The 11,580-nt window shown below is 35.5% G+C and overlaps 1 protein-coding gene across 2 annotated transcripts in view; it reads left to right on the forward strand.

Moving 5' to 3' along the window:
- Positions 1 to 11,284, forward strand: part of Arrdc3 (arrestin domain containing 3) — a 30,058-nt gene extending 18,774 nt beyond the window's left edge. Inside the window, exons 2-8 of one of the 2 annotated variants that reach the window (XM_013015920.1) lie at positions 1,408 to 1,489; positions 3,245 to 3,392; positions 4,382 to 4,484; positions 4,876 to 5,132; positions 5,406 to 5,568; positions 5,818 to 5,972; positions 8,545 to 11,284. In XM_013015920.1, coding sequence (XP_012871374.1) covers positions 1,408 to 1,489; positions 3,245 to 3,392; positions 4,382 to 4,484; positions 4,876 to 5,132; positions 5,406 to 5,568; positions 5,818 to 5,972; positions 8,545 to 8,601 — 965 coding nt within the window. In that variant the 3' untranslated portion in view covers positions 8,602 to 11,284. Of the gene's footprint in view, positions 1 to 1,407; positions 1,490 to 3,244; positions 3,393 to 4,381; positions 4,485 to 4,875; positions 5,133 to 5,405; positions 5,569 to 5,779; positions 5,973 to 8,544 lie in introns of those variants that run through there. The other variant, XM_013015921.1, reaches the window with a different exon arrangement.
- Positions 11,285 to 11,580: the final 296 nt, after the last annotated feature.

Genomic DNA, 11,580 nt, shown 5'->3' on the forward strand with positions numbered 1-11,580 from the left:
GGCAGCGGCGGCGCGCGGGCGGGCCGGCTGGGATCTGCTCGCGCCGGTTTAGGCCGGTCCTCTCCTGCTCCAGTCTAGTTCTTGATTGACAGCCAGGCACTTGTTTACCACGGCGCGGCCGCGGCGGCTCGCCTCCGTGAGACTGCTGAGCTGGCACAAAAAAAAAAGCGAGACGGGAAGAAAGGCGAGGGGAGGGGAAGGCAAACTTTGGGCGCATTCGAGGGGCGCGGGTGGGGGAAGCCCCAACTCGGGAGGAGTCGGTGGGGTGGGGGTGGTCCCCGGGGCTGAGACACGCAGGACCCGGCTCTCCCGGATTCGTGGATGAAAGTCTGGAGGCGCTCCCCCCGCCCTGGGTGCTGGGGCGCATCCCGGGGTCGGTGCGCACTCAGGACTTGGGTGATGGGAAGCCAAATGGAGCCTCATGCTGATGGTGTCTGCACCTGGAAAACCACCGAAGACATGGGTGCAGTTGTATTACCCAGTAGAAAGCTTGCCAGAGCCATGTTAATAACCCAGAGCCCTGCCACACAGTTTCGCTAACTGTATTTTCATGACACACACACAAAGCATTTGATCAAAAGAATATGGGTTATAAAATGAAGGGGCAAACCATCCCCCAACCCCCCCCCCACACACACACCTACACAGCAACTGGAAGCTACCCTTAATTAGATTTCCTTATTTCAACGATGTGGAAGCAGCATACTTTTACATTTTAAACCCCATCCCTTGTAATTCACTGAAGTATACTTTGTATAAATGAGAAGTCTAGTTCTTGCTAGGATGGACTGAGTATATGCTAGATCAATAAAAAAAATATTTTTAGATATGAAACTTAAGCTCAAAAAAAATCACTGTTCCTGTTTTTGTGTTAAACGACCAACATTTTTGACGAGATTTCCTGGTGATTTTCGAATTGTGATCTGCACATTCTATTCAAGAATGTCAGTTCTTATTCCTCCCTCTTCCCCCCCCCCCCGCCAAAAATGACCTAAATTGTTCCTGAACGTTTTTCTTTTTTATACATTACAGTCTTGATTTTTAAGTAAATAGTAGCTGGTAAAACATGACATGATCAGAGACCTGAATGTTTCTCATAGAAGATATATTAGACCTGGTTAGCTATTGTTCTGGTCATTTTCCATTTTAAAAACCAGCCTGTGGGGAATAGAGTACATTAATATACCCCCTCCCCATTTTACAGAGCAAGCAGGTGAAGAGTGATGGAGGTGGGGGTTTGGTTTTTGGTTTTTTTCAATATGAAGAAAATTGGAATTAGATGCTAGTCTCTAATAACACTCCAAAGCTTGTCACCTTCGTCATTAAGAAACCATGTTAGAAGTTTGCCTTCCTGAGGTGTGTGGACATTTTATCACAATTTTTGGTTTTCTTTTTCCACTTTTCTAGATGATGAAAATTCTGAAGACGGCTTCAACACTATTCATTCAGGAAGGCATGAGTATGCATTCAGCTTTGAGCTTCCACAGACGTAAGTATATTAAGTAACTAAGCATTTTTCATAGAGATCCATAGTCAAAGACAGTCCTTTAAAAGTAAATATTCTAAATTTAAATATCTTTGTTTTAAAAAAAACCCTTTTCATTATACAAAATTGCTAGAGGAAAACAAGATATTAAACAGAAGAAGCTATCTTTCATGTAGAGTGGCAAAATTATAGAAGGCCAGTTCAATTAATAGTTCTGTCCTAAATTCTATAAGGTTTGAAAAACAAGAATATTTCATTACTATTGGTAGGAAGCACTAGTCAAGTAATATAAATTATATATTTTCATTTATCTTCAGAAAGGAGTACTTGGCAAGTCTCAGTGGTGTCCATTTGTAAAAATTGAGTTTTCTACCTGTGTTGCTAGTAGTAATCCTTACCAGTAAATTTAGAAAGGGAGGTGTCTGGCACTATTCTTGGAATCCTGTTCTTTAGATACAAATTCAGTAGCTTTTGTGCACCTGGGAAAGCCCCACAAGGTGTTATGTCCTACATTTAAGAGAACACCCATCAGAAACACCTTGGTGTAAACCTGGGGCTCTCCTACATTTTTAATAATGGGTTGTTGTAAGAAACTAAGCAAACTATTTTACATGATGACTATTAACAAATATTCAAACCGGTGCTTGTACTGATTGCCCAGGAGAATAAACTTTAAGCTACAGAATAATTTTTAATGTGCCATATAATATGTTTGTTCTAGACTTGAGTTGGTATTGTACACTGGGTTCATAAGTCATTTTATTGGCATATCATATATTATTAATTTATCTGTAAGGCAAAGTCATTTAATATAAACCAAAAAAAAACTAGTATGTAGTGACAATGTAGAAGTACTCCATTTTATTTCCTTGTACTATATAAATTAATACTGAAAACTAAAACGGATGAAATCATTTGTGAAATGCTAATGCTTCTACCAATCTATTACTCCATTTTGTAAATAACCGAATCTTGGAAATAACTGTAATGAAATTATAGAAAACAGACTACTTACTAAAATAAAAGTTTCTGTGAGTAATCCGAAAATCTGACCAACTTCAAAAACAATCCTAATTTCTTTTAAGATAGGTCAATGAGAACATTTTTTTTCTTTTCGCCCTTAGAAAGTAAACTTTGAAAACACAGCCAAAAGAGAATTCAAATATGAGTAAACTGGAAAATATAAAATCAATTTCAGTGGATTTATGGAAGTTTTGCAACTAATATTGACTGTTCTAAATTTTTCTGACCTTGAATTAGTTGCTATGAAAAGAAGTAATGATTAGTAGCTAAGAAGTGAACTGCAATAGGGAATTTAGTCTGAATATTTGACCACTGTATATTTTTCCCAAATCGAAGTATTAAAGCCATTCTATTTTCTTTTTCCAGAGCTGGGAATTGAACCCAGAGCTTTATACTTGATCTTACCAAGAATTGTTAATTACATACACTTCCATAATTTTGCCACTATCATTAAAAGTAGCCTCTTTTTAGTTTAAAGGAATTGTATTCTTCTAGCTTTTTAAAGCAAAATTTTCTATAACATTTAACTGTTACCTCTTACCAACTATTATTTGGAAATAAAAGCTTTTTTTCCCCACTGACTTATCCCTTTGGAAAAATTTTAAAGTCTTACGTTTTGATACCTGATTGGTACATATACAGTACAATATATTAATACTTTTATATATTCTGAACTACTGTATGATTTTTGAAAGAGGTATAAGATTAATAAATTCATCTTTATATTCTACACAGACCACTTGCTACCTCATTCGAAGGCCGACATGGCAGTGTGCGCTATTGGGTGAAAGCCGAATTGCACAGGCCTTGGCTTCTACCAGTAAAATTAAAGAAGGAATTTACAGTCTTTGAGCATATAGATATCAACACTCCTTCATTACTGGTAAGAATTGACTGAATTCTTCATTCTTTGGTTTTGGAATATAAAGAATAAACTATGAAATCTTCGTACCTTTAAAATACTTTTTTTAATTCCATAAAAATAATACAGTAAAGAGCACACAAGTTAATGAAGAATATGCTCATATTTTTTATATAAAACTAATTTTAAATTTAAAAGTAAAACCAGTATGTGGTATGCAATAGCACTTCTTCAGAAAATGATATCAATAACAGCAACAACAACAAAAAATTTCTGTTCCTTAGATTTTTTTTTTTTTGTGGAAAAGGAACAGTAGTATCACTGATTATAAGACATTTTCATTTAATTGAAAATGCCAGCCTAAAATTTGTACTACATTGCATTATTCCAACTAGGGATAGTTGTCAAATGATGGGGAATCATCACTTTCCTGAAAAGTCTTAATCCCTTTGTAAAATCAATCTTTGTAAATTGTTTTCTGTGAGATTGATATTTTGCTTTATATGATTTAAACAAATGGTAACATCTTTAAAGCGAATGAGAATTATAACTATAATGGAGAGTTTCATATATAAAGATATGAATATCTGTATCTATTTATGGTTTTTTTCATTCTCAAAGATGTTAACATTTGGGATTCTGACCAAGTTATTTTCTGTACTGCCTTTCCTTAATGCAGTTTAAATGGAACTTGGAAAGGGTTTTTTTTTTAAATTTGATTGTTTCTATTTTAATTATTGTATATGTAAATAGTGTGTTCAAACTATATCTGTAGGTTAGGGTGTCAAGCCTTTGTTTTTCTGTTTTTTTTTCTTTAGTGAATGGAAATGTATATGAAGGTAAAAGTGGTAAAATTCAGAAGTCATTGGTTAAGAAAAAGTTTAGGTACAAGGGGGAAAAACAATTCTCTTAATCATAAATTCTCTTAATAACTTAAAATTGTATTTTACAATATTGTGTATTTTACCAGTTCACGCATTGATCTTTTTCTCAAATTTTATTTCTTGCAGTCACCCCAAGCAGGCACAAAAGAAAAGACTCTCTGTTGCTGGTTCTGTACCTCAGGCCCAATATCCTTAAGTGCCAAAATTGAAAGGAAGGGCTATACCCCAGGTATGTTTGAAATCAATCCCCACAGAAAAGAATCTAGCTTCACTAAGCTTTTGGATGTATATTTACAATATTAGTACCACATGTAAACGTATAAACATGATTCAGTATTCTTTGGTAAAATAACATGAATTATGCTAATCTATTTTCTCTTCCTAAATTGGAGTGTGGTCTCCATTTTTGTATAGCTATTATAAATTAGTGAGTCATTTTTATGACTCTTAGTGACTTGTTTTCTCCTAGGATCCATGTAACTAATTGAACTTTGTAATGTTAAGAATCTACCATATAATTTGGTGGGATTGGGAGGGTGGGTAGGGGGGTTTTTGTTATTGTTGTTTTGTTTCAGTTTTTTATTTTAAATACTAAGCACAGCTTTTCTTTCCCTCCCTAGGTGAATCAATTCAGATATTTGCTGAGATTGAGAATTGCTCTTCCCGAATGGTGGTGCCAAAGGCAGCCATTTACCAAACACAGGCCTTCTATGCCAAAGGGAAAATGAAGGAAGTCAAACAGCTTGTGGCTAACTTGCGTGGGGAATCTTTATCATCTGGAAAGACAGAAACATGGAATGGCAAGTTGCTGAAAATTCCACCAGTTTCACCCTCTATTCTGGATTGTAGTATAATCCGTGTGGAATATTCACTAATGGTATGTATAGATTTTAAGTTTTTCATTCTTGTCCTAAAGTCATGAGGGTGTGATTTAGTCTTACATCTAGAGGTTGATTTTTGTATTCCACATGTAGTGGTAGATACAAATATGTAGGAGTCAATAATTTCATGTACAGGATTGCACATGAAAGTTTTCATGTGTATAAAAATTTGAGTGGTGACCTCAGATCACCTGAACATTGGGTCATTTGGTTTTAAAAATAAAATTGTACTTGAATTTCTAACCCAGTGTCTCTCTTCAAAATTTCAGGTATATGTGGATATTCCTGGAGCTATGGATTTATTTCTTAATTTGCCTCTTGTCATTGGTACCATTCCTCTCCATCCATTCGGTAGCAGAACCTCCAGTGTAAGCAGTCAGTGTAGCATGAACATGAACTGGCTTGGGTTATCCTTACCTGAAAGACCTGAAGGTAAGTTGATAATATATAACATTATATTTATATTAAGAACTTTGCTTGCTTTTGATGTTTTATGGCCCTAGATAGTTTTGTCCCTAAAGAGAATAGCTATGTCCCAATGTTAAATTAAGATCATGTCTCCTTTGTTTTGATCACCAATTACTATTTTATGTTGACATTCCTTTTTAATACCTATTATTCTGTGTATTTTGACATGCATAAGAACGTGCTGTTCGAATTGCGTGTATCTTTTTCCTTCAGCACCACCAAGCTACGCAGAAGTGGTGACAGAGGAACAAAGACGAAATAATTTGGCACCAGTGAGTGCTTGTGATGACTTTGAAAGAGCACTTCAAGGACCACTGTTTGCATATATCCAGGAGTTCCGGTTCCTGCCACCTCCTCTTTATTCAGAGGTAAGCACCAACTCAAGTGTGAAATATACTGGATCTTTTAGGAAACCGCATTTCAGACTTCTTAAACACACAGTTACCTATTAAGCCAGGAGAATTGGTATATACATGTAATCCCAGCACTTAGGAAGCCGAAGAGGACTGAGTTTGAGGACAGCCTGAGCTATGTAGCAAGACTTTTATGGCCAAATCCAAAAGAAAAAATAGTCACAACTGGACTTTCATACTAATAAAATAATTTAGAACATCAGATTAAAAGTTAGGGTTGTCAAACTTACTAAGTTTGAGATAGAAGTAAAAGCACTGATTTATTTATTGGGGATGTAAGATAATGTTCTAACCGCAGGCTAAATCATTTTGCATCTTTGAAAGAACAATTATTTTCAACTGGCTATGGAAAAGGCTGGCTGTTGCAAGCATTGGTTAAATAGCTAGAATTATCTTACTCATGATCCTTTTCCAATTCTTGCATATTTTAACATTCTTAGTCATAGGGAAAAATAGAGTATTTCCACATAACTTCATAAACAACAGGAACAACTGCTGAGACTATTCTTTTTCATCTCATTCTTATTCATCTCAGCTAAGCACATAAGGTGAATAACCTTGGTATATACTTGGGAAAAGAAGCTCACAGGACCGTAGAACAATGAACCTAGAAGCAACACACTACATGATGTCAGCACATACCTCACTTGAGAAGCAGCTTGCTTATTGTACCTGGGAATGAGTGAGGCTTCTCTGAGAAGCTCACTATTAACACTGAATCTTGAAGATTGGTCCTCCAAAGGTGGAATCATCCAGACAGGTAGAACAGCATAGGTAAAAGCAAGGAGGGAATAGAACTGATCAACAATTTCAGGATTTTTCACAATGACTAGAACATATAGTAGGGCATGGAAGTTAACTTTAGAGCAATCAGAATTAGCTTGTTCAAAAGAACAAGTAACCAAAAGGTTACTGTAATTTCTATCACTTTTTTTTTTTTTTACAGTATTTCATTTCATGCTCTCTAGTTAAGCAAAAAGAAAAGACGATTGTTATTTCTCTTCAACAAACTGCTCTTTTGTAGTTCAGGGAATGGTTCTAGGGTTGAAAAATAGGGCTTGACCCACTTCCTTAGCCCTTTTTGCTTTGATTATTTTTCAGACAGAATCTTAACTTACGTTTTGGGGCCCAAGGTTGGCTTCACAAGTGATCTTCCAACCTTTACCTCCTAAGGAGCTAGGATTACAGATGTGCCTCACAAAGTCTTGTTCTTTGAGTACACATCTTGATAACATTTTTGGTAGAGCATTCCTTCACCTTCACTTCCACCTCCCAAATAACTGAGATTTACAGGCATTCACCAACACACCTGGATTCAGTCTTTTTTTTTTAATATATAATTGGAACAGTCAGTTATCCTTTGGGTATTATAATATGAAAATCCTCTTCATTGCTCTTCATTTCAGAAACTGTTCTTGAAATTTTTTGAATAGATATTTTCTCTATCCAGTTCATAAAAAAGCTATTATGTGCTAAATATGTCTGCTACTTATTAAGTCCCTCATTTCTGATTTGAGGATTCCTGGCTAACCAGGGGTCAGTTAAAAAAAAAAAAACAATGACAATCTCGACCTACATAACCCACTTTTTAACATCTTTGTCATGAAATTCTGCCTTCTTTCAAAATGAACTTATCCCTCAAATAGGTTCAAGGTGTGATTTAAATATAGGGGTTTTTGTTTTGTTCTGTTTTGGGCCCTTTTTCCTTCAGAAATCTTTTTTACCTAAAATTTCTGAGGCACTTTCCTACATTTTAATGCAAGTGAATGGGTCTAATCCAAAAACTGTTATAGTAAAATACATTAAACCCACCCATCTGCTCTTCTGTGCCCTTTCTCCTCCTCCTTGAGAATTAACTGAAATATTAAGAAAGCATATGAAAGTCACTATGGCCTAATGGAATCTCAGGGCTCTTAAGCATTATGGTTGCCCTCCCATACAGACTGTATCTTACAGGGCACTTTCTTCCATTATCCCTTTTTTCTTGTTCACTTGTTATTATAAAGGTGATATACAGAGGGATTACAGTCACATAAGTCAGGTAATGAAGTACATTTCTTTTTGGGCAATAATCACCCCATCCTTCACTCTGAGAGCATTTTTTTTCACAATTTTATTATTCCTAAAGCCTTGAAGAGATGAATTGGCTTTTTATATACAAGACAATAAAAGGATTTTACAAAGGGATATTGTTGCTTTGAAGATACCCGTATTTGGTGTTTGAGTTTTAAGAGTTACTAAAAGCGAAAGAAAATACCTTTCCAATGAAGACTTAATCAGTAATTTATCCAGTTCTTAACCTAGTTGTTGAATACCAAGGACTTTATGAGTAATGACATCTACACGTCGCATTTCAAACATGAAAAGGAATAATGTAGTATAATTTGCTAACAGTTGGTGTGTCAGTGTGTGCTTTCTGATTACATATTTTGTTACTTTTCTTGACCAGTGCTTACCATTGATGGTTTGCTGTGTTGTCCCTTGATCTCATCAGATAATCTTGTCAATTTTCTCTCTTTTGTTCTAGATTGATCCAAATCCTGATCAGTCTTCTGAGGACAGACCATCCTGCCCCTCTCGTTGAAGGAATACTTGGTTGAATCAAGTTGATGTGGGTTCCGAACTGTATCTCTTCCGGCTGAGGACAGAGGAGTATCTTGGAGACACGTTTTCAGAGGAAGTGGAATTGCTTTTGCCCAGAGAAATGGCAAATACATGAAACAGCCAGTGGTCATGCTTTAGAAGCCTCCAGCAACCTTCTGGGACTGCTCCAACATGCTTGAAGATCTAAGCTTTTTTCCTTTAAAACTGGCACATACCAAGAGCAGTCTTAGCCTATGGTCATTCGTGTCACGTGTCAAGACACCACGTTATAAAGAAGGATGAGTTCCTTCTTTTGATTTGAAAATTTGCACATGCTCAATGCTTACATTGTGCAGTTCCATGTCACTACAGCTTTTTTTTTCCATTTATGCCAGACTCTTGATACTCTTTTAACACTTGTTTGTGTTCAGCACAACAAGGAACAAAAGAAAGCTTTGAAAAACTCTTACATGAAAAAGACGCACTGACATTTTTTTTTAATTTAATATAGCCTGGACTTTACCTGCGTATGCACATGCTCAGAATTGTCCTACTAGGCTGACCATATATCACCTCTTCAGCTTGGATCCTATTGTGGATTTATTTACAAACATCAAATGCCTTCAAGCCAATCTTTTTTGCTGTATGTTTTGCAGCCTACTGTAGTAGATTCGCAACAGATATGTGGTGGGGCGGGGGGGAGGAAAAAGATAAAGAGGAGGAAGCTAATACAAGACTGTCAAGATTGTATACCTTCTTGGTTTCTTTTGAGAATTTGTTGCCTTTCTACTATTACAGCAAAGCAGCATTTGTTACTGACTGCCTAAAATCACTTAATCTCAGGTGAACGCATCACTTGCCAAACTGTTGGAATGCTATTTGTGTTTTGTTGCACTGTTATTTTTCTGTTGTTGTTATTGTTGTTGTTGTTTATTTGGTTGGCTTTTTCAGAGAGGGAAATTTGGAAACGGGACATACACAAAAGTGATAATACACCCACATCCCCTTTTTATCATTGCATACAAGATGAAACTAGCAGAATTAAGAGTGAAGTAGAGAAAGACAGTAGGGCAGGCACCAGCAGAGTTCAGGGCTTTTGCTCTTAGGAATTATTTTTATTATTTTAAAATAATGGAAGCTTTCCAGTCACTGGGGAAAGGAGGGAAAAGTTCATTTATTTTTATACAGAGTTACTTAATTACCTCCAAAACACACATGTTGAAAATCATTTTTGCTGATGCTGAGTATTTTAATGAGAGGAATATAATTATGATTGTGATTAGAGAATCTTTCATACATCTGTCATCCTGTTAATGCTTGACAGAGTATGAAAACCCAAGTTTATTACAAAAGCACTAACTTGACTATTCCAAATAATAGAATGGTTGCTAGAATAATAGCTTGTACATGTGTGTGTGTGTGCGTGCATGCGTGTGTGTGTGTGTGTGTGTGTATGTGTAAGAGAGAAAGGGAGAGGGCTTTTCTTACTGAATTTTTTCCATTAAACTATTTGCTAAACATGAGCAGTCACTCGAGTATCAATAGGTAAATTATTTTTAAGATAATTTATAGTTGAATCATAACTATACCAGCATTTATGATAACATTAAAACTGCATCTTCCAAAGTACTGAGTATACTGATGTATTTTTAGAAGGAGCTCAGCTTCAGATTGTCAGGCTCTTCATGACAATCGGCATTTCTGATGATGCAACATATGTGTGAAATGGATGTCACATCTATCTTGCCCTTTAACCCCATAGTTAATAAGGTGGCTGAAAATAATAACTCTGGCTTGGTGCTTGACCTGGTTAATACTGTCTTAAAGCTTCACACAAAATAGGCTTTTCCATAAGTGGCCTTTAAGAAAACATGGAAGACAATTCATGTTTGAAATAATGCTGACAGGGTGAAGAAAGCCCAGTGTAAAAATGAATCGCGTTTTAAGTGATTCAGTTAAAGGGTTTAGGCTCCCGTAGCAAACTAATACTAGATAACAAGAAAATGGGGGTGAAGTATTTTTTTACTGTTGTTAAATCATTTTGTGAATGTCCCCCTCAAAAGAAGCTGATGGAATACTTGGCATAAAGGGCATTTGGTGGTTTTATTTTTGTTGGGGAGGGGAGATTGTCAGAAAAATACCTTTTCTTTACTCTTATGTCTGACTAGGGAACAATTGTTGATATGCATAGCATTGGAATACATATTACCATATTCTCTTAAAAATAACACATAAAGCAAGAATGACCAATATTCTACTAATTGGCACTGGGTCACAAAAGTGATAAAAAATTAATTTGTAAAACTTTATTAAATAAAGTTTTGTTTTCCATTCAAGTATTTCTTTACTCTTATTTAGAAGCATTACTTTTTTTCTAAATATTGGTCAATTCCTGAAGTAAGATGTGAGGTTCACAGTTGTATTCCAGTATTCAAGATAGATTCCTGATTTTTCAATTAGGAAAAGTAAAATCCAAAATGTTAGCAAAACAAAGTGCAATATTAAGTGTTTGCTTTATAGATTATATTCTATGGCTGTTTGTAATTTCTCTCTCTTTTTTTTTATTTGGTGCTGAATATGTCCTTGTAGGCTCTGTTTTAAGAAAACTTATGTGGGAAACGATTTAATTTTTCCTATTGCTCTTCCTTGTGGAAAATAAAGTTTTTTTTTTCTTTTTTGTATAATTGTTGGAGGAATTATTTGAATCCCAATATTAATAATGCACAACAATACAAGTAAATCCACGTCATTCTGACTAGTAATGGTTTTTTAATTTATTACTAAGGAAAGTTATTGAGGTCTTGAAGGAATTTTCAGTTGTAGTTATTGTTTTACTTAGTAATTCCTGAAGTTATAGGCAATGTTTTTATAAGACCTGTAAGTTAGATGTGTATAAATCTAAGACTTCAACACAAGCCAGACTTAAACGGATAATTAGACATACCAATTTCTTAGCACTATCATAAGTGTAAGTTGCAAA

Source organism: Dipodomys ordii, unplaced genomic scaffold, assembly GCF_000151885.1.
Source record: "Dipodomys ordii isolate 6190 unplaced genomic scaffold, Dord_2.0 Scaffold28, whole genome shotgun sequence".
Taxonomy (NCBI): domain Eukaryota; kingdom Metazoa; phylum Chordata; class Mammalia; order Rodentia; family Heteromyidae; genus Dipodomys; species Dipodomys ordii.